Source organism: Papilio machaon, chromosome 26, assembly GCF_912999745.1.
Source record: "Papilio machaon chromosome 26, ilPapMach1.1, whole genome shotgun sequence".
Lineage (NCBI taxonomy): Eukaryota > Metazoa > Arthropoda > Insecta > Lepidoptera > Papilionidae > Papilio > Papilio machaon.
The window spans coordinates 5,513,655-5,538,169 of NC_060011.1; the positions used below are offsets into that span (position 1 = coordinate 5,513,655).

Genomic DNA, 24,515 nt, shown 5'->3' on the forward strand with positions numbered 1-24,515 from the left:
TCGATATAACATACGTTATATTATAGGTAATTGCCGAAACACTAGAACGAAAACATATTTTCATCCATCATTTACTCTTATTTTGATAATGAAAGATAAAACAATATGTTTTTGTATAAGTGTTTCTGCAATGGAAACCAAGCGTACACAAAGCAGTAAAAGAAATATTTATTGCTTGAAGATAGGAGAGCTTTTATGATTCACTATATTTTTAGTATATACTAGATCTGTGTTCGTTTAGGATCAAGTAAAGTTTAACGACTGTGTTAATTAACTGTAAAAATTACTTACACAGTGGGTACTGATAAGTGATACCAGTGACTCCCAAAAGGACCCCTTGGGAGATAAAGAATTCACGGCAGAAAAGATCCAAATAAGACGTGACATAACGTCGATGTTTCACAAGGAAAAAAAGTTTGGGAATCTTTTAGTTAAATCTAACATATGGTTTTAAGTTACACGAAATTTTATGGCGTTTCTAAGATTTAAAAAATGATCAATGTACTAATACTGATCTTAACATTATTAACGAAAGCATTTCAAAGGTAATCAAGATGGGAGACTACGCTTATCCTAGTTAACTCTTAATGTATCTCTACAAAGGCATAGTAATTCGAATACATTACACAGAGAAGGAAGAATTTACACAACCAGAATATAAAATAACAATTAGATTATAATTTAAAACCTTAATTGAATAATATTAGCATACACAATATCTAACATATAGTAGACTTAAAGAAGAAATCAATTTAAAAAAAGTCTTGAAAGATTTAAAAAAATAAAATAAAAGCGTCTTGAAAATTAGAGGAACTAAGTTGTTATACTGAATATGTACAAGGGTACGACAGTAAAAGCATTGTCTCGAACAACATGTTTGTTACGAGGCTCTAAAATTTAAATCAATAAGCAATAAAGAAGATGGCTCTACACGAGCGTCGTGTAAGTCAATAACGTTCCAATTAATAACATGAGGTATAACAATTTTACGGGCAAATTGAAATTTGTATTTACTTTCCAATCTTCAAGTCTATTAGGCAGACTGGAATAAAAATATGAAAAACCCAACTGACTTTATATTTTTATAATTGTTATTTTTAAAGCCCACGTCTACTATATATGTTTATATCGATATAATGAAGGGGGTAAGAATACGGATCGATTGACACCTTACTGGTCAAAATCGGCCCAATAGTTTAGGCTACAGGCGGTCACAACGGAACTTAAAGGTGTACAAACCAACGTACAAAAATACACACGTCCGTAAAACATTAACTACCTAAGTCAGTTGGGAAAAAGAAAATCTATTTTTTTTAATTGTTGGCATTTTTATAAAGTTGTCTCGCAATACATGATTCTTTGTAGCCGTTTATTTATCAATCGAGGTCGCAGTAGCGGTTAAAGGACGTGCAAATTCTCGCAGGATTTTGATTTAGAGATATCATTGATGCAGATCTTCTGTAACAATTCCCTTGCAATGTTCAGAGATATGTGAGTTCGGGAACTTGCAAGTTTCGAAGACTTTGAATCCTAAGAAAGAAAAAGAGACATTAAAGTAAGTACAAATCTTTATAGTTTTTAATGGTAACGGTTTTTTATATCTTTCCAATATTTGGATACGAAATGGAAATAAATTTATTTATATTAATAGTACATTCTATACCAGATTTACTACAATTTCTGGTATTCCAAACTAGTCATTTATTTAAAACTTCTTACCTGCTTGTTGACTTTCTTGGCTTGCTTTTTGTCTCTATTTTCTTTAAGTCTTATTTGCTTCAAAATCCCGACGAGCAACTCATCAACGTTGTGTTGTATGCCGGATGAAGTTTCTATGAATTTGCAATCTCTTGTTGTTGCCAGCGCTTTACCCTCTGATAAAGAATAGATCAGATTTGTAACTGTTTTTCGAATTATAAGATTATTTTAAGAACAAGGTAAAATAAGAAAGCGAGATTTGCAAATAAACAAAAAGACTATTAGATTTCAATTTCATAAATGGACATTTTACTTTGTTTTTTTTTTTTTTTTTAAGTTTAATACATTCTTTAGCTTTTTGCAGATCTATGTGACATATGGGCACCGGTCACTTTGCTTTTTTAGTCATATCTTCAAGTAAATATAAAAGAAGGTTCCTAGATTTTTATGGTTAAACAACAACATTCCGTTATTCATCTTTCTACTGTCATCCTCGTAAAAAAATATTTCTTCATCCTTACCATTGGTAGTGACTTGTCTCGCTCTAGCCAGATCAGCTTTATTCCCTACCAGGACCACAGTTCTATCAACAGTGAACTGTTCCCTGGCCAAGTACTGCAACAGTTCTGCCGCCCTGGTAAACGAGCTCCTGGCAACCACGGAGTAGACCACCACGCATGCGTGCGGCTCATATGTTGATAAGCAGTTCTCTATCTGTTTGGTATTAAATCAGTAGGAACGTTTAAGATTAAATTCAACAATGAATGTGTAAATTTGGGTTTTACAGCATTGACTTCTAGATAAAGAATGTGCTTAAGATGAAGTCGAGAATGTTAGGAACATTATTTGTAACTATAAGCTATTCTAAAAATTCTTCATCTTAAACCAATAAATTGCTTGTTTTGTTTTGGTCTAAGTGGTCTTACCGACATCTCAGTGCTGGGATGATCAATAAAGATGAGCTCCGACTCTTCACCGTCGAGGAGCACCGACACAGATTTCTCACCAAACTCGTCGTCTGTAACAATAGCTATTACGTTTAGACACGAAATTTGGTTACTGATGCCATTATGTTGGTAATACTATTATGAACTTTTTATTTAACGATATTTGTTGACGACGATTTTGAATTCATTTGTAAAGTATATGCATTAACTTATTTTATTGTAATTAAATAATGAAAAATGTACATTTTTCTCATAATACAGTTAATGACCTATTTATTAAGAAGATGAGGTTAAAATAGATCCATTTTTCAGATATACATCTCGCTTTTACTACAATAGCAGCTAGCTAAAGCAATTTTTTTTTTATATCCATGTTAAAGGTATTTAACATTCAGCAGTATGTTATGTTTTGTTACATAATTGTATGCTTTGCTGAAAATGTAAAAATATTTAAAATTAAAGACATTCAAAAATGTATAAACAGTCATAAAATGCATTTTAAAAAATACAACATGCATTAGACGAAGCGTGCATTTGAATAAAAGCATTGAAGTATTGAGCTGTTGTGTAGCCATTGTATTTGATTTATTGTGTCGTGAATTTATTTATAAAATAAATCGTACTTATTGATTTAATACAAACATACAGTTAATGGAAGATAAAGTGAAATTATAGAAAAAGTTCAAACTAAAAATCTGCAACGAAGAAAGTGACGACAGTAAATAAGATGAAAGTATCAAAACTGCTGGTAAAAGAGACAAGAGTATTGTATAAACACAAAAACAAATCTTTTGAAACATCTTGGCGACTAGAGGTCGTCTGTGCATTGCGCAGTGCCTGTCGTATAACAAAACGCTCCGCTACACCGAAAATTTTGTTCTACGCAGTGATGTTCCAAGCAAGCGAAGGTACTTGAAAAACTCAATATGGATATATCTACAAATGTGGTCATCTACAATAAAGGAAATGAAGAGATCTTACCTCGCTTAGCTGCACCAGACGATAGCAAGTAAAAAGAAGTAAGGTTATTTACAAAAGATAGCTTCAGCAGCCATACAATTCCAAACCGTTCTGTACAAACAAGCTTTGAGAAATACATGCACAAGCCAATCAAAAAATCAACTATACTAAATCATTCTAAATATAAAAATTAATCTTAATTAAATGTAATTCTATTCTTGTGAATGTAAAGTTAGCATTATTTTCTTTTTATAGGATAAAGGGTAAACGAGCAGTGGACTTTAATTGATCTGATGCTCCTACATACATCCGCAATTTTAGAGGAACCGCAGATGCGTTGCTGACCTTTGTTATTAAGAAAATAAAACTGAAGATTTAGAATATTCTAGAGTCTTCGAGATAAATAATAAAGTTAGTTTAGTATAAAATTATACATAATTTATAAATTAGTTTGAAATCAGATTACATAAATTTTACGTTGAATTTATTTTAATTGCTAATTTTTATTTTTATTTTTCATTGCTTTGTAATTATAAAATGTGGTCTTATTTGAAGTTGAGTAACTCGACTTCGGTTCTACGAATTTTATCCAATTTACAATGTCACTTCGACTTTTGTGTTTTCAATTTTATATGGAAATATGTGATATTACAAGTAATAAGAGCACTCATAGTTCGTTAAATATATACGAAGTATACTCTTATAATATTAATAAAAGCAACGACGAATTTATGCGTAATCCTCTTCACTTGAGACTTGAATGAATTATTACATACTGAACTCGTTCCCGAGATGAACGTATATCATTTCGTTTGAAAAAAATCATTATATTAGTCTTAAGGATCTTACTATCTTATTACTATACAAATGTTTGGATGTATGGTTGTATGGTTGTATATTTATTACAAGGTATCTCCAGAACGGCTGCATGGATCTCGCTGAAATGTGGCATAGATGTAGAACATAACCTGGAAGAACACATAGGCTACAAATCATGTTTTTTTTCAATCCGCGCGGACGGAGTCTCGGAAGTATAGCTGGATTTTTATATTGTTTGAACCATGAAGTGTGGTTAACAACGGTTAATAACGTTTCACTGGCTAAAGACATGTCTTCATCTCATTTGTCAACTGCCCAAACAAACATCTCATTTGTTTGGGCAGTTGAAGCTAACCGTAGATAAAATATAAAATGTCACTGAAAATAATCCATTGACCTTTTATTACTACTTCGTAAGGAAGAATATTTTGAATACAATCTTCGTACTTACTAAATAATATGAAAGAAAACGAGATACGTTAACTTAAGATACGTTAGTTAATTCGCTGGACATTAACTTAATCTTTGTGAGTAAAGAGCAAAGAATTAATGAATATTTTTATTCTTAATGTTGCTAAAGCATTCAGAAGCAATCTCAAAGAAAAGCCGAGAGAAAGTCGTCCTGCCGAGATTGAAATAACATTGATTTTATTTAGACAAGAGATAGCTTAGCTCTGTTATAACAAAGTCAACGTTTTAACTGTTTCTAAAGACATACATTATTCAACGATTTTAACTTATATTTTAAAGTGTGTACTATAAATTTAGTTGTATTCATTTCTTTTTACATAACATGTCCTGGTCCTAGTGACAGCTAAAGACGTTTTTCTTAAGAAAGCGTTTTACTGAATGAAATCGCAAGAAGTTTATGCGACAGGGTCAGCGCACCAGACATTTTTCTATCGATCACAGAGAGCCTATAATGTCAAATAGGTTTTGTTATTTTTTACATTCAGTTTAAATACTTCATAACATATATATTTATAAGAGAATTTAACCTATATTTTTGTATATATTAAATACTGTTTTAATAAAGAAAGTGTAAACTGTGTTTTTTTTTTTATAAGAGAAGGGGGCAAACGAGCAGCGGGAACACCAAGGTGTTCACCGACGCCCATGGTCTTCTTATTTTTAGCCGACTTCAAAAAGAAGGAGGTTATCAATTCGACTGTATTTTTTATGTGTGTTACCGCGATGCTCCGCCCCTGGTGGTCCGATTTTGATAAAAAATATTTTAATCGAAAGGAAGTGCTTGCAGATGGGTCCCATTTTTTTTTAATGATTAGAAGACTAGTAGATTTTGAATTTAGCTTCAAAATTCTTTGCGAAAAATTGGGACATTTTTGCTTTCAGCGCTTATTTAAAATATATCTGACAATACTGAAGTATGAATCTGTGTGCGTAGAAGATGTAGACGTAGTGTAAAACGAAGAGTGTTGGTTTATAATATCCGTTTTGAAAGCTAATGAGCTGCGGTAACACTCAGACTTTAGAGTCTGAAGTTTCAGTGAAATACGAAGCTTATTTACTTGGAAAGTTGCTTTGTTATTTTAAATAATACATTTATTACAATTTATTGAATAATTTTCAAGACGAGTTTAAGTTACTGAAGTTAAGGTATATTTAAAAGTTAAGTTAGGATATGTAATAACATTAAATTAGTTAGAAATTTCATCAAAATTGACAGACGCGAATTTATTGTTAGTGGAAACGCACTGTAAAACACAGGTTCCTCGCCGGGAATGTATGATGTCGTTATTCAAAAACTATAGAACGTAATTTAAATGATATTATCTACGTATAAATAAACACAGTTTTATAAGACCTGTACTTACCCAAGCTGGCGTCATAAGTGTTCATATACTCTGAGGTCATGAACTGCGACACTAGCGCCGTCTTCCCCACGCCGGCGTCACCCAGCAACACCACACGGTACTTCGGTATCTGTACAAAGGTTCTTTATAAATTGGCTTCGTAAAGATGCATCACAAATATATTTCTGATAGTTTTTAAGTATAAAATTTTTTGAACAAATTGTAGTTTTAGACCAGAGTTTAAAAACGAAAAAAAAACAAAACGACACAGATTAAATATAAATTAAATTATTTAGCAAGAGTTTTGATAGATCGTCGACCCCATGAGTGCTGGAGATGATTACGAGTATGTAGCAGCATAGATTTAAGACTTTCTTTTCCACATTACCGGATCGAGATCGTCCTCGTCAGGGGTGGTTAAGCTGCCTGAGTCTACGGGCCGGTAACCGGAGCAGCACGACCCATCGAACGGTGACCTGTCAGAAGCCCTGCAAAGATAACTCTTATGCTTAATCTGAAATGTCGCCTGTTATAGTGATAAGATAGCCCGTCAATGAAATAAGATTCAAACTTTATGACGGCTCGTTAGCTACGAGCGCATGCGTTCTTTTAGCGTACTGCTATTGTAATAAGGTGTTCTTTATGACATTCCGTCCGAGCAGCAATAAATTTTATATATCACTGTACCTGCTATTAGTAGAGTTGACGGACGTATTGGAGCGACTGCGGCGGTTGCAGATGGAGTCACCGCAGTTAACGACGCCGCCCTTCGTAGTGATGGAAAAGGTGCGTAGACGGTACAGGTCGTCAGACAACCGCGGATTGTACGGCTTCTCCGGCAGCGAGCATACGCGCGGCCGAGCGTGCTCCACCACTACGTGCAAGAACATTATAACAGTAGAATTCCACTACCGCGATCCTTTTTTTACATACAAGTAGTGGTCTGTGACTTCGTTCGCGTAGAATAATATACACTATGTTAACCGAGAATAGTGTAGCTTCCCAAGAATGAAAGAATTTTTCGAATCGGTTCGCTAGTTTCGGTGCCTGTACAATGCTAACAAGCAAACAATCAAATCTTTATAATATTAGAATTATTAAAGTTATATTAATCCTACTCTTTATCTATATAGTTATCTTGTCATCGATTAGAAAATAATACGCCCACAAATATTTAAAACAATGTGAAACAACGGATTACCGCTGCTTCAAATTATTAAATTTCAATTTTAATTTGAAATATTTTTATGAACTAGCAAAAATACTTGCTGAATATGAATATATTTTCATATGTATTTTTATTCGTTTTATGTTTCATTTTATTTTTGTTTTGTCATCTTGTTCATACTAGACGTCAGAGTCACATTTTATATCTAGTTTTTAGAATGTTCTCGAAACTGCAGCGTATTCAGTTTGTGAAGTGAATAAAAGAAAATAGAAAAATAATATATTTTATTTTCCGAGTTACGAGTCTAATTTTTTAACATCACCTTGTTTGCTCTGTTTTCTATCTGGGTCATAAATTGTTGTATTTGCTTATTTAAAAACACAGAACAATTACCACCGCACACTGAGACTAAGTGGTAAATATTAGAGACAAATCTATACTAAACGTAGTTTAAAAAAAACATTCTGAGTGCGGTTAATTAACTTTAAGAATAAGTGTATTCAGAAAAACTTGTCACTTAAATTAAAAATTTCTCAAACCTAAATGTCCGCGAAATAAAAATATGTTAAAGAGTGTAAGAAAACAAAGCTCCTTTTTGTAGGCAGCTCGTGGTATTAGTATTACGCCGGTTGGCAGTCAGAAGTGTATTTACATTTCAAAACGTAATAACCGACCGCTGCGGTACAAATAATGCAATAAGCAACACTGTTTCTGTCTGAATTTTTTACGACATCGAGCAGAAAATGTAAATTTGCGCCACTTCAGATGTAGCGTAATATTTCAGACTGTTTTCAAAGAATTTGTTTTTCATAATTGCTATTAATTATTTAGGCTTGATTTTTCCCCATTATTAATCATTTCGAGAGTATATAAAAATCTGAGCTATGCATTGCTATTGCTTTGTGACACATTAAATAGCAAAAGTTTACTGACCTGGTAATTCCAAGAAGTTTGAGGTCCGTCTCTGACGTCCGCGCATCGTATTCTGGAAGTTCAGAGGTCCGATGTCCTCCACAGAATCACAATTCGACATTGTGGACTCCCTCGACCCTCGTCTACTTGCTAGGTAAGCGAGACCACCTTTCATGGAGCCTCGGCGCATCGGCGAGCAAGGTCTACTTATACTGGTAGATCGTGTGCACGGCGTGTCGTCCGTTAGATCGGTGAGATCTGAAGTGGATTTACGGCAGATCCTTGATGAAGTGGTGGTTGCTTCGTCATCCGCGTCGTGTACTATCGCGGATGGGGTGCCAGGCATTGCGTCTGTTGAGTCATCAGTATGACTGGATACAATACTTGGAGATGTGACCAGTCTGGGAGAGCTGACTGTGGAAGTCGAGCCGTACAACTTTCTCCCTCTATTAGGGGATACGTAGCCAGGGTTTGTATGTATGTGCACAGGCGGTGGCTTCGGAGATCTGGACTTCTCTCGGCGTCCATGTTTGAGAGAGGTGGTGTAGTGAAGACCGTGGGGTATTCTATCAAAGTTGCAGGGACTCGAGCGGCCCGATGGTGTCTTTTGGGGGAAGTTGAAGTGTCTCGGGCTCATAGGACTTCTATGGCCGTGGGCGATGGGGGATTTGGGTGGGGGGTTATGTTTGTCATAGCTGCAGCCAGATTGCGGCGTGAAGTATCCTGAGGAGGAAGTGCTGGAAGTGATGGAAGGGCTTTTTTGTGGGAATACGAAATGGCGAGGACTCTTAGGTGTTAGCGGTTTCGGGGACAATGGCGGGTAGCCGCCAGGACTGTTCACTGCCATTGTTAGAGCTTCGCTTTAGCGCAGTGTCGAATGTTGCATTTCCCGGGTTTAGACTGAAAAATTAAAAACTGGTTAATCTCATATTTAAAATGTACATCTAATTAATTTATTATTTGCGTTTTAATTTACAGTTGTTGAAATTAATTACGTCTCTGATATAAAAATAAACATCGATGTATTTTACAAAGAAACCCCAGAATTTGCATATTTTTCAAGTAATATTGTGATCGTTGAAACATGTGAAAACATTTCAAGTTAAGAAAATATTTAAAAAGAATAAAAGACATTTAAACGTAACAAGATGATCAATTGATGTTGACATTTTAGGGTCGAAGGGATCTGCTTTGTGTTACAATATTGCCACATTTTAGTTTAGGGCGCGTTCTAGCGCGACATGAAACAGATTTAACAAATATTTTACTGGTTTCGTAAAAGTTTCGTTCATTTAGCTAGTTTAGAAAACAAGTTTAATTTTTAAATTTCTCTTTCGTTATAAAACAAGGATTGTAAATAGGTTTGATCACAAAAACTTTTGTCAAACATTTTTGTTAAACGTACATCAACCCTTTCATCGCCAATTGATATTAGAAGTAACCGAGACTGGTTTTTGATAATTCATGGTACTATAAATATTGTTATGCGTAGGCTTACGAAATACTATCTTGACCAATAAATAACAAAGTACATATACCGAAAGCTGTGGGTTGACAAATGTTTGGTGATACATTAAAACATTTGGAAGTCTATAATAGCAGCACTCAAAGGGTTAAAAGACGTGATCAACTAAACAGTATCTAAAAAAAATCTTAATAAATTAATTAAGAAACGGCTTAATTCACGTTTGATCGTCCGGTGACGGCACTGACTAGTTTCGGAATCGGATCGGAATCGGATCGAATCGGTTTCGGACCCATCGGGGAAGATGGACCCCCGATGGGTCCGAAACCGATGGTGCCGTCACCGGACGATCAAACGTGAGTTAAGCCGTTTCTTAATTAATTAATTATGATGTCTCACGAAAGTTTAAACAAAATTCTTAATGTTAGGTTAGTAGGAACCCAAATATTGTTTTTTACTTAAGGAAAGTTAAGGCAAGTTGTTCGTACACAATAATGTCAGATAAGCTGATTATAAAACAACTACTGAGTACCGCAGTTAAATCTGTAGACACTAAACTCGTTACAGTATGAAAGTAAATAATTTATTACTTCTTTATTATAAATCTCTATTTACTATGATATCTGTTATAAGCGCAGCTTACAGTTCATAAAAGAACTTTAAATACTCTGTGAAGGTATTTATTCAGAGACTACAGTAAGTTTTGTATGCTCTGTGCAATTTCAAAAGAAGGAATCACGATTATAAAAGTTAAGCCTGGCTGCAAATGAATGTCCTCACGCCAGTACAAATAATATCATCTGTTATAAAACAAGAGAAGCGTGAATTAAAGAATAGGCTCTGGTGAAAGTAGAATGAATGAAAGGATAAAGCTCTTCGTACACAAAACAATGTAAATCTTCGAAACCTGTCGATTTTATTCGTATATGCAATATAAAGACAGTCGCTCGCAACCTGTTTGTAAAGATCGTTGTGAGAAAAGTCTCTGTAATGAAACGTCTGAAGTCCATGGGCGTCGATGAACACCTTGGTTTTCCCGCTGCTCGTTTGCCCCCTTCTCTTATAAAAAAATTCAAGATGGTGGAGCAAATCTATACAGCTGCCTGTACTTACCAAATAGACAACTTAAGTCGACGAATCAACGTTGTGTTCTCAGAGCGCACACAACGCGATACTCGCGACGCAACTATAAAATTTTAGTTTCTACAATTTACGTTGCCTAATGTACGAAGTGAAAAATCTTGGAATTGTAAAGAAACTTTGAAGAAATTTATTAATATTAAATCAGAGAATAACTCATTCTTTGTGTTAATTACGTCCCACACAGACTATTTTTGTCGACATTAGGCACGAGCTGACCTTCCGCGCGAAATTAAAAAAAAACAACTAATTAGTAGCCTCTGTGTTCTTCCAGACTATGTTCTACAGAGTTAAATAAGAATATAAGAGAAGTCGTCGTCTCAAATACAAAATAAATAATGATATAGTCATTCCATCGCTGTAATAAAATTTATGTCAATAAAATGTAACCCTTCATTTGTATCGTATGAAAATGTATCTTTAAGGTCAAATTGGATATATGACTCGGACCGAAGTCAAATGTTCACCTTCTCAATATATATAAAGCATTTTTACAATCCAATATCCTTTTACACTTATATTTATGACGTACAAAATGATGTAGCCAAGTGTAGAAGTCACCTTTTCACATAAGATGCCTTTCAGAGAGATATATAACATCATAAAATATATGCGAATTACGCGGGAAATGCACATAAAAAAGTTGTGTACAGCATTGTACTTCGAATTCTCCCATAGAATGTATACCTTATCCACATACTTTTAAAGTGTATTTTTTTAATCAAAAGGTGGAAAACGAACAAACGGCCACCTGGATTCGCCGAAATAGCAAGGCGACCGATGACCATAGATTAGCTGTCTCTTCAGTCCTCTTTCCCTTCCCACCCTTTTATTATTAGGAAAGTGTGTTTAGGGGAAGTGGAGTTGGCGGAATAGGAAAATAGGAAGTAGTTCTCCGTTGTTTAAAGGTAGGCAACGCATCTGCATTTGCGGATGTCCATGGGCAACGGTAGCCTCGCTATTTTGGGTGACCGTTTGCTCGTTTGCCACCTTTTCATATAAAAAAAACTTATCCCATTCGCTAGTGTTGGTATACCCTTAGAATAATTATGACTTAGCACGTTCAGAGCTATTTTAAGTTTCAGAAATTGGCAATGACTTACAGCGCGGCGCTAAAATACATGTAAATGGATTTAGAACTTTGTTTTCTAAATTGGTTATTAACTGTTTTAAAATAGACGTTCAACGTATTTAGTTGCACCTACAAAATACATGGCTCTATGGAATACGCTTATAACATAAATCATTAAGTATTCAGAGCCGTAAACTACGGGTGTAGGAAGATGTTAAAAAGTACTGTCACTTTTTCGCTTCTATCTTACTATTATAATTGCCAAAGACCGTTATAATACCGGAGCTTTGAATATTACTACCACGGTTCACGGTCTACGTTATTATATCAGTTAAAATATTAGATTAAATATAATACATAATAAAAAACTAAAATATGTCATTAAAAGGAGTCCCTTTAGGCAAGGTTCCGAAGATACTGGCAGCATTCCCCCTTTGAATAGCTAAACTAATTCTTTGTCCGAGGTAGCTGCCAGCTCTTCGGTCTCCTGTGATGTCGACTAACCTTTAATTGCCAAAGTTAAGATGGATAGATGTTTGTTAGTAGGTGTTTCCGGAACAGCTTAACCGATCTAGATGAAATTTAACACAGATGTAGAACATAGTCTGGAACACATAGGCTACTTATTTTTTTTAAACGTACGCGGACGGCGTTGATCTACAGCTAGTTCGTACATATACCTACTAATACATTCTCGTTAGGGTGCTCTTAATATCGCCTATCTTTCGTAAAATATGTCACCAAAATCAATGGTGTAAATCCCCTAGAATCCTAACAAATTAATAGACTGTCATAATTTAAAACAACATAAAAGGCGGATAAAAAATGATAATATTTGCTGATATATGTGGTACACAATTCTTTCTTGCTGCTAATGGCATTTCAATAAGTAGGTTAATCCTTTGCTTGCTGACTTAGTCGTGTAATTGCTTGACAACACTTGTTAGCTTGTTATGTTGACCTCAATAAAGTTAGCGCACACTTGTTGCCTCACATTCTTACACGTTTATATAAAGTTTTCTTTGTGTAATATATTTCTAACTTAATTATCAGAGATTAAGTAAGCAGATTTTTCATAGTACAAGTAGAAGGGGACAAACGAGCTATGGTCCGTCTAAAATTATTTGATCCGACGCCCATGGACATCCGCAACGACAGAGTAGTCGCAGATGCGTTGCTGCGTTGCCGGCCTTTACGTAATTAAAAAAAACTGTACTGTTTCAATATTTTTTATGAGAACAAGCGTTTTGTATGAATGGCAAAAAAAAACTAAAATTTTTCTATAAACTAAATTTCATCTTGTATAAAATTGATTGAAACTTATTAATTTTACCTTATTACATAATAAAATTTATATTAAGACGATGAGCTCTAAAATGGCGCATTATAAGACATACATAAGCTATTGTTAAACGCTATAAATTAGCCGCTTTGTCGTAGTAAAATGACGCGTATAACAACAGTAGATTGTTTATTATGAAGCCATAACACCTGGTAGGCGTTTATGTGCTAATAAAAAAGGAATAAAGTCTTGCTGGGATGACGTCACAGTTGGAGAGATAGCACCTTGTCGAAGTAAATAGAAGCCATAAAATGACCAACATCGGCTGAATAACTGAATGTAAGGCGTGGCCATTTGCTTCCTACGATTAAATTGCATTTGCATTATTCGAATATGTTCATTTTCATCAATTTTATGTCTTTACCTAATGGTAACTAAGGGCTTATCATACTGAAGCTACACTAAAGGTCACGCATAGTGTCTGATTAATTATTTTGAGTATTGTAGTTGTATGTTTGAACTTATGTCAGATTAAAATTATGAGAATTCACCGGCCTTTTCTTATATCAAACGGTAGCAAACGAGCAAACGGCCAACTAGATTCGCCGCAATAGCGAGGCGACCGTTGCCCGTAGACATCCGCAAATGCAGATGCGTTGCCTAACTTTAATCAACGGAGAACGGGACGTACAGAAAGAGGATATTTCTCCTTCCTATGCGTCCTTTCTTCCGCCAAATCCACTTCCCCTTCCTATCCTTTTCTAATAAGAAGAGGATGGGAAGGGAAAGAGGACTAAAATTAGGCCTCCGGTACCACACTCATCAGACGAAACGCGGAATTACTTCCACTTGACGCCTGTCTTCAGTGTGGTCGTCGTATTGCACCCGTCGACCCGGCCAATTCGTGCACCCAACAAAGGTTTTGGGAAAGGCCTTGAAGGTTTACTGCATTCTTCGATGAAAAGTATGACGTTTTTTTTCAATTTTTAAGTCAAGATTAATGAGAATGAGTCAAGAAGAATTGTATTTTTAAAAAAAGCACTATAATACACTGCTTAATTAAACACGTGTTTTAACCCTTTGACCGCCGCTAAATGACATTGTTGACAGTTTTTGACATTCAAAATAAATCAATACAACTATGTTAATTAACTTAAATATAAAACAATTGAAGTTACAGCCAACGCACATAACGTGTTATAACATTCTGAAATAATGCTGGTTGCTAATCAACACAGCAGTTAAAATGTAACGGCTATTTTGTACCGTGAAATTCATTAGACCAGCCGGAGATGTTTGCTTACGCTTTATAAATATCAAAGATTCGATAGCAGAGGTTGATGACTTAAGTAATGTAAAATTATATAGAAAAGTCTATATATCTGTAAGTCTACGTTATGTTTGACTGAAAACTGAAGTCTAGGATATAATGAAACAAAAAAATAAACGGATTTCTCTAACAGAGGAAGTGATTAAGAAAGATTTTAAATCAATATTAGTATCGTATAATGTCTACGAAATTAAAATAAAAAGCTAGTTTTTAAGTGTAATTAGTTCATAAAACTTTTATTTTTAGATTAATAGCTTATTTATTAGGTATCCTTGTCATTCTCGTTGAAAATGATAGAGATAGCATAACGTATTTATGCAGATATTTGTCTAGTGAAATATCACTTTAACATTTGTATCGGACAATCGAGTTTGTTTCAAACAGCTGTCGATAACAGAAACAACGTTTTGCAAATCTGATACTCAGTTCAGTTTGTTTGGATTATTTAATGCCTTCCTACTACGTTAGGTATATAAATTTAATTAAGATTCTTTCTAGTACCTAATTAAATATGATTTATAAATAAACACTTGTGATAAATTTAGATGATGTCTGTTCGAGCGAAATAAAATAAAAGATATTAGATATTCAATGGATTTTTTTACAATCTTACTAATATTATAAATGCGAATGTTTAGATGGATGTTTGTTTGAAGGTATCTCCGAAACGGATGAACGGATCTTGATGAAATTTGGTACAGATGTAAAACATAGTCTGGAAGAACACAGAGTCTACTTATTAGGTTTTTTTTAACCCAACGTAAACGGAGTCGTGGACGACAGCTAGTTACATGATAAATGTTATAATCGGCGACGCGGCTCTCCACCCGACATGTTCCGTCTCCCGAAATGGCGAAAAGTAGATTGCGGAGATTCATTTCTAAATAGAGGTTCGTGATCTCTGCTTACCCCTCTAGGTTATAGGCGTGAGTTGTATGTACATGATTAACGTTTGTCCTAACGTTAATTTCGTTAACTTAGATATAATTTCTAAAGAATGCTTAAACTATCTTCTATCTAAACTTCTAATCATTGATATAACTCGTATATAAATTTAACTATATTTTAACTATTGCTACTTGAGTACTGGGACATCATAACTTGCTTTATCGTCAATAACTCAGGTCGATATGATTCTAGTTATAGCATATATATCTTCCGACGACGCCACTTTCACAATATAAACACACTATCCATAAGAATTACTATTATTATTTTATTTCTAACGTTAAAAGTTTTATTAAAAAATGAAATTATAAAAAAAACGAGTTAGGTAGGGAGTAAGTAGGGTTGCCAAAATTGAGTTTAACAGAATATTCTATAAATATGATATTATATGTCGTCCCTTTCATTATGTTAGAGAAAAACAAAGTTAATAATATGTTTTATATATTTTTGCCATTTCATGTACATTACATTTTATGTCCAGTGGACCTAGCACGAAAATTTGAGAAAATCACCTTCGTATTTTCATCTTCGATTGTGTCAAAATTAGTACGAGACTTTTAGTGTACTTAACATCCAATAGGGGGCGCTGTACAAATTTTAATATAAATTTTGTCGATTACCAAACTATGGCGCTTGTTAGAAACATTCGTGTTAGGCCTACTGGATGTTTCAAAGAGAAAATAATAATATAAAATAATCATAATATAAAATAATAATAATAAAATAATCATACAGCAGATTACTTGATTATTTCTCACTACAAATATTATTATTTTAATCTATATTATAGTAGAAAAAAGATGTTTTCGGTTAAAAAAGATTTGTAAGAATCACAAATTATCGCAACGTCGCCGTTGCGGCTGTAAATGTCAATTTGTTGTTTAATGAAAACGCTCGGGCGCAGTTTATTTATCCGACTGTCTCTCACTGTGTGTATACAACATTCTATTGGCTTATTACAGTCGATTCAGAATTCTATCGAGCATCCGTATAATAATTATGTGAAAAGCCGAATAAATGCAGGTTGGATGAAATGGCGACAGGTCACCGGTGTGACTTGTGATCCAAGAATGCCACCCAAGCTTAAGGGACAGATCTACAAGTCAATCGTAAGACCTGTCTTATTGTACGGATCTGAATGTTGGGCCACCAAGGTTTCAGATGAAAGAAGATTGCATGTAGCTGAGATGCGTATGCTAAGATGGATGTGTGGTGTGACAAGAAAAGATAAAGTTAAGAATGTGCATATCAGAGGAAGTTTGAAAGTAGCGCCAGTTATCGAGAAATTGAGGAGCAGAAGGTTAGCGTGGTTTGGACATGTTATGCGGAGGGATGATAATCATATAAACAAAAAAGTAATGAGATTGAATGTAGATGGCTATAAAGGTAGAGGAAGATCAAAGAAAGTATGGATGGATTGTGTGAAAGAGGATATACGTAAGAAGGGGGTAAATTCAGATATGACGGCAGGTAGAGATGTATGGAGGAGTAGTACATACTGTGCCGACCCTCCATAGGGATAAGGGCAGGTTGATGATGATGATCATCCGTATAATAATGATGTTCCGGATACTACAATACTTTTGTCAAAGGATCTTTTTCTTTAATATTTTACAAATTTAATAGAAAAACAACTAGAAGTTTTAACTATCAACTAAGTTATAAAAGATATAAGGTGGGTAAATATAAAACAAGAGTGTCGGTGGCTCAGGGGGTAAGCAATTGACATGTAATCTGCAGGTCATGGGGCCGAATCGCACCATGTACCAATGTGATTTTTAATATTACAATTAACATGGATTTAATTTAAATATAATATATATAAATTAAAATATGTCATTAAAAGGTGTCCCTTTAGGCAAGGTTCCGAAGATACTGGCAGCATTCCCCCTTTGAATGGCTAGACTAGTTCTTTGTCCGAGGTAGCTGCCAGCTCTTCGGTCTCCTGTGATGTCGACTAACCTTTTTGCTGTTTCCTTAAAAAGCCTTCTAGCGCTAGGACCCCACGGACTAAGGGTCAGGGTCATTTTTATTACATATGTACATTTATCCGACATTCTTAGGGTGAAGGAAAACAGCAAAGACATTTGTGAAGTCAACCCTTACTGAGCCAGCGTGGTTGACTATGGACTTGTCACCCCCAACTTACTGTAGGCTTCAAGTCCTTCAGTGGGGATGTATAGTGAGATAATAAATAGTAACACTTGTGAAATTAATTAGTTTAAGTTAAATATTTTGCACTTGACCGGTATTGAATATACAAGTTGATATTACTGGTTTATATTCATAACAACCTGCAGATATTCGGAGGCACAGCTCGACTGATAACAAAGCCAAAGCTATCTCGTATTTAATCAATAGATTAACTAAGGCAAGGAAACTCCTACGTCGACATGATGAACGCCCTCACAAGCATCACATTAAAATGGAAATATCTTCGTAGATTATTTCTAGAGGTAATAACATCCTTTGCAGACTTTTCTTGGAAGAATTCTATATTTAGATTCTTTTGCGATAATATTTAAAAATAATTTTATATCACTTGTTGATGTTCATAAGTCTATTGAAGTAAAGTACATATTTTTTACGTTTTTGAGATTGTTAGGACAATGTTTGTTACACAAATATCTAACATTATATAGGTTTTTTTTTTTAAATTAAAATAATAAAGGAATACATGTAAAGCCGTGGGTATTGAAAAATATTATAACTTGGCTACTAAAAGTAACTACGTTAGTGTGTACTTTGATATAATAACAACCGGTCTTAATAATAACTTAAGAATGTTAATATTGAATATAACAATGTATATAATATAGTATTAATTAATTTTAGTATTAAGCAGTTTAATTAGTCGTATAATCGTTTTCTTAATGGACAATTAACAAAAAGATTTATTAAAAAAAACCATTTAGTTTATTATTTAACGATGCTCAATTGTTTCTTAATAAGTTAGCTATAATTTTTATAATACGTGACTAATTCACTCGGTGGTCATATTAATTAGACATTAATTCATGTTTCATTGCTTTTTGTTTTTTTATTGTAACATTAGCAAAAAAATTCTTGATAAAAATAATAATAAGTAAAGAAATTTAACACCTATTTTGTTCTAAAATCGAATTAAATTGCAATTAATGTGTTCCTTTAGATAATGGTCCATGCCTTGGTACATTGACTGAGTGCACTTCAAGACACAATAAAGATCTTATGAGCTAAGTACAATGTTTACTATCTCTGACCTACCCCAGAAAGGAAAATAAACTTAAAATCTTACCTAAAAGTTAAATAAATATGTCTTCTGTTAATTTTCAGATATATATGCATATTTAAAATAAAAATTATTCATAAAAAGCTATAAGTTATACAAAATTTTAATAAAATGTCACGTGCCAGTATCAGCGATATCACAAAATTGATATCCGCACAGATTATTAAGGCTTAAAGCAAAAAATACGTCGGATCAATATGATAACGAACCTGCATACAAACTAAAGCACCTACACACAATTTACATATATAAAACATCAATAACACATATATTATACATAAATATACAACATAATTTCAAGTACATCTCAAATCTATGGCTCAATAAGATATTTCCAGCAACAAGTATGCAAAATTATCGTTACCTTGTTTTAGAAATTTTAACTTACCCGTGAAATAAAAATACACGTTCAAACACGTAAATATTTAAACACACTCAAAATGTTTATTTTAATAATATTTTCACACAGAAAAATCGAATTTTATTCACTGATTTTTATTGATTTTAAGGTAGACGAAACACGTCTGCACACCGCGCCAGCTCGGGGGCAACTGGGGATTTATAGGATGTTATTATGGGATAGCAAGATGAGGGAAGGGAATCCTTTTCAGTCTAATTGTGGTCGAGTCGGCATTCCCTTTAGACTCATCAGCTTAATTTACAAATTATTAGGATCATATTTATTGATCTGAATCCTTATTGGTACACGTCGGAGTTGTCGCAATAAGATCAAAAATGTCTTTATTCCTTCCCTGTAAAGTCATAACATTATTTTAGAAAACAACGAGAAATTTCTATTTCAGAATAAACGAAATTTAAAATATGTAGGCAGTGATAATAAATTAAATTTTTTGTGTGAACTATATATGATATGTTTAAAAGTTTTTTCTTTTACAGTCACCCAACTTCTAATATGTTATAGTGAGTAAGGTCGGCAGAGTGACCACGCGGTACGATATTCAAGATTAATTTGATTACTGGATTAATCTAAAGAAGGACAATTCGTTGCTTAACCACTTTGTAGCCTTGCAGCCGAGGTGAAGTGACGTAAGTGGCAGTAACAGGGAACTCCAGGTGAATATGGATAAGGTTTTAAATTTGTTGTAATGTTTTTATTTATAAAAAAAATACTTTATTCAAGTCAATACATTTCACTGTTCTAAACCAAAATTCAACAATGACTAAATTAGCCGTTATGAATAGAACCTTTTCGGATTATGGCGGGCAACATTTTCACGGCACATTTTTCAATTCGGCCGCTTACGGTCCGGACATCAAAGCCTGCGGGTGTTTTTCACCTTTTACCTTGCGTAGCCACCCTGTAGCCGTAGCCCGTAGCCGTAGCCCGCGTAGCGCGTCACTGTAATTGAAATGCCTTTGTGCCTGAAATGCGGTCACTGAAGGCTTTCAATGGACGATATTAACATGTTAATTTACTTAGTGACACCTTTTTAACAGGATTGAATATTCCATTTTTTATTTAGTAGACGATGAAAAAATACTAAAATAAAGTGGATGTTATTTTAGTCAGAGATGGCTGTCACATTTTAGGCACACCTCCTTTTCATCTACGATCTAATATTCTTCGGTTTGGTTCAAATACTTATAATAGCAAAACAATTACTTTTTATGTTTGTTTTACTGTCTTTATTCATGTCATGTATGGTACAAAAAAGTTAAAATAGTGATTAAAAAAGTAATTAAAGTTATATACAAAAAATCGCTACTAAAATTTATGTACGTTAACTTCCAGAGAACTCAAACCTATGTGAAGAAAATTATTTGTGACCAGAAGTTGACCGCGAATTGGCCGCGTAGAATTAAAAATATTTTTGTAACGAAGTTCCTTATCGCGCGTTGTGAAAGGGGGCTAGACGGAAAAAATTCTTACGAAAAGTTGTCACGACACTTTTTGCTATAGTAACCATGGCAACGACGTGACAATATATAACGAAAATAGAAATAAAATGTACTTCTTGTGAAGACTTAAGTTTTTTATTCATAGAATAAACATTGGTTCCTTCACTAATTAATCGAAAGGAACTTCGTTCCATCCGGGTGTCCCTTGACACCTCTCAAGTTTTTTTTAAATCGTTGCAGTAGTTTCGAAGCCTATTCAATGCAAAGAAACATATTCTTCCTCTTTATAAATTAGTATAGATAGGCTTTATTTACTTAGTTATAATTTCTTGATCATCTGAAGGGTTGATATTTGACTATTCGCCACACGTTCAAAAGGTCAGTAAGTTGACAAAATTTTGAAAAGGGTCAACATATCGGACACATACTTTGGACAATTTCAACAATTAATATACTGTTTTTATCCCAACATATATTTATATGAAAAGTTCGTATATTAATCAACAATTAGACGTCAATTGATCTGCTCTAAATTTTATAATTTCGATATGTCTAACCTGTCTTAGCATGGTTTTATAACAACGAAGCATCTAGTGGAATAAACTTGTTCCATATTCGCCTCGTTTCCTCACGCGTTCCGCTTCGGTTTCGGGTCTCGTTCCTGGCAGTTTAGTACAGGTTTAAGTTAGAATACGATCTCCTATGGGTCACTACATGGTCTATAAGGTTATTTCGGTCACGTGACATCGAAGCTCAAAGGGAATGGTTAATTCCGTTTTAAGAATCCTGAACTATATTATAAACCTCACATGAAAAATATTAACGTTTAAGTATTGCTGCTTAAAGACGTATATATAATTAAATATCGTTATCCTTGTTTTTTTTCAAAGGGTTTGAAAGGGATGACAATGTTGTTAAACATGTGTTTGTACAGTGGAAATTCTCGAATAAATTATTATAAACTCATTATACTTTTCTTCACTTATAAGAGTTCCAAGAAACTTTAATCTTTAAAAGTGAACGACCTTTCAAGGAGTTTCTATTGAAAAGGGTTTGTAGTTTTCTTTGTTAAGATATATTAAGTCTATTTTATAAATTTTTAATTAATAAATTTATTTATTTATTCATTACATAAAAAATAAACTTAGTCTAATATTACATGTTTCTGCCTAATAACTTAAGGTAGGTATGTAATTTATATTAACTAATCATACCTAAAAACAATGATGTAGGCAAATTTGTTACATAGCAAATTATTCAGCTGCCCTCCGTACTAGTATAAAACTATATTACGGCAAAGCAGTGCGGCTAGTTTAATGTGGGTAACTGTTGCAACATGTACAGTATATGCAAAAAATGCACATTAGTAGTACAATATTATTTTATTTATACTGATTAGACTTATGTAATTATGTGTTGACTCTAATTTAAATAAAAATTACAGAACAACCAATAGATTTTCTGTAGACTCATAGTCCATCTTAGATAATTTTAATTTAATATCTATTATTTTCATATCGATAGATCCAAATTTTGATTAAAAAATAGGCTGTTTACCGTTGGGTTGATCGTTCGACCGATGAAACGGTACAATGGGAATATTTTTCCCGTTTGACCGACGCTTGCCTTATATTTAGTATATTAAATGAAAATTATTTATTTACAAACAAAAAAATACACACTTTTAATTTCATACGACCTCTTATGTTTTGATTTTTGGGTATTAGGAATACTTTGTTTCTATCCAAACATTTAACCACAAAGAGCACGTTAGGTTAACACTCGCTACATACTAAATTATTTTAAGACACTGTTTTACATATAACTATAAGACGTTAGCTAACCTTATTTACAATATCAATTCGCTTTATTTTACAATTTAATAAATAAAAAAATAAAATTTCGTAACTGCCTCATGCAATTGCTTGCTTACTTTTAGTGTAGCATTCGTCAGGTCTTAGTAAATTTCAATAAAACTTTTGCAAATGACTGTACATGTTTCAATTAGAATCGGTCGAAAGGAACACAATTTTCCGAAAACCCAAACGAACAAATCTTGAAATTAAATAACTCTGTAAGCAACCACTGAAGTGTTAAATATAAGTTAAAATATTTCTATAATAAAAATATAAATATTAGGACTGTCTGGTGCGAGAAGGTCGTTGTCTCCAGACAAAGGAAGTCTGTGCTGACTTCGTTACTTTCATTTTTTTTTTATTGAACTAACTCTCTAAAATGAACTAACTCAGTTGATATTACCACAAATATTCAAAATTAATATTTAACTATATGTTACGTTATTTTTGTATAATTTTCGAGTAAAAATCTTCGTTTTCTTACTTTAATAGGTACTATAGAAATACATTATAACTTCTTAACGTATTTTTACTGTTGAAAAAATACTTAATGACATGAAAAGGGACTCGTAAAGAGATTTTTCATGTTCATTGTTTTTTCGCTTTTCATTGAGTGACATCCATTTTAAATCAAACAAAATTATTTACGCATATTAGAATTTGTCAAGTTCGAAATTTAAATATAATTTCGTTTCAAAAAACCTATTTCCAGTAGGATCGATAGGGTAGGGCGAGGTAGGGTAAGCGCCCAGGGAGCCGGGCAGGGGGGCGCCGCAGTCGCCTAAGTCGGATGTAAAGGGGCGCCTGAAACCTATATCTTTGGAAGATTTCCCCCCGACACCAAAAAAGTGGGCGCCAAAAATCTTGACCAAAACGCCGGAAATTAAGATTGAAAAAGTTTGTAACTGTTTCGGCATAAGTTCTGGAATAAAAGGTGTTTTAAATAAGTTAATAAAATAAATTTCCCTCACGTACACTACGTACGCACTTTAGAAAGGGACGGGCCAGGACCTAGAAATAGCAGTCCCACTCAAAATAAAGAAGAGCCCCCTATGAGCTCAAAACCAGTCGCTGCCGACTACGGATGAAGTATATTATACTTGAGTATAGCCGTTCTTATTAATAATGTATCACTAAAGGTTACATATTATGTATTTTATTTATTAACTTAAATACTGCATAATAAATCATCGTATAAAGAGAATTATTTCATCCAAAATATGTTAAAGATATTTCTCAAAATTAATGTATACTTGAAATGTTTATCACTCTGAGACAATTAACAAGAGATAGACCGTTAAAAATATACAGGATGAGTAACCTCATCACATATTCATAATTTGCTTTAAAACACGTAATAAATCGTATGAAAGCGAAGGGGTTGCGTTTGACGACAGAGAGGGATAAATGAATTATTCATAATGAATAATAATGTCTAAGCCGATTTTGAAACCATTCAGCCGTCCCAAGTTCATACGCGTCAATGTCTCTTTGTTATACATGTTGTGATGACGTCACCTTTATTAACAGATTGACTTATATCATGGGAATTTATACTTTCTCTTGTTATTAACATACGATCAAAATGTACGTCCAAGATGTGTAATTAACGCGGTAAACGTGACACAGTCTTATGTCAAATAGTGGTATACGTACATGTAGTGTACAAGAATTGGCTGAGCAATATTTAAATTTGCCGATATACTAAATAATTTGCTAATATACAGTATGCAACTATGATAATGTTGGTCACAAGATTAGTGAGGCGATACGTGACAAATGCAATAACTTTGATGTACGTGACTCGTTGTCAATTGTGGCGATTGATAAGTCATGCGGTTGTATTGATTTTGCTAACACATTTTGGCTCGTCGTTATTTTGTTGTTCACCAAATCAATATTGAATTTTTAAGAAAATAAAATAGAACTTTTCAAATTTAATTGTATTTAATTGAAGTTAGGTTAGATCACAT

At 33.6% G+C, this 24,515-nt stretch overlaps 1 protein-coding gene across 1 annotated transcript; it reads right to left on the reverse strand.

The window, feature by feature from the left end:
• Positions 1–1,297: 1,297 nt before the first annotated feature.
• LOC106721193 lies at positions 1,298–9,189 on the reverse strand. Its single transcript, XM_045684562.1, has 8 exons — positions 8,340–9,189; positions 6,926–7,112; positions 6,627–6,726; positions 6,260–6,368; positions 2,625–2,728; positions 2,220–2,412; positions 1,720–1,874; positions 1,298–1,530 (listed from the first exon to the last, which is right to left on the reverse strand). The coding sequence occupies exons 1-8, from the start codon at positions 9,163–9,165 to the stop codon at positions 1,399–1,401; spliced, it is 1,806 nt and encodes a 601-aa protein (XP_045540518.1). The 5' UTR covers positions 9,166–9,189; the 3' UTR covers positions 1,298–1,398.
• Positions 9,190–24,515: the final 15,326 nt, after the last annotated feature.

Coding starts and splice junctions, on each gene's coding strand:
- LOC106721193 (XM_045684562.1), bottom strand. CDS start 9,165: ATGGCAGTGAACAGTCCTGGCGGCTACCCGCCATTGTCCCCGAAACCG. Junction 6,369..6,626: donor ACGAGGACGATCTCGATCCG/GTAATGTGGAAA, acceptor ACCTTTGTACAG/ATACCGAAGTACCGTGTGGT. Junction 2,729..6,259: donor CACTTATGACGCCAGCTTGG/GTAAGTACAGGT, acceptor TAAACGTAATAG/CTATTGTTACAGACGACGAG.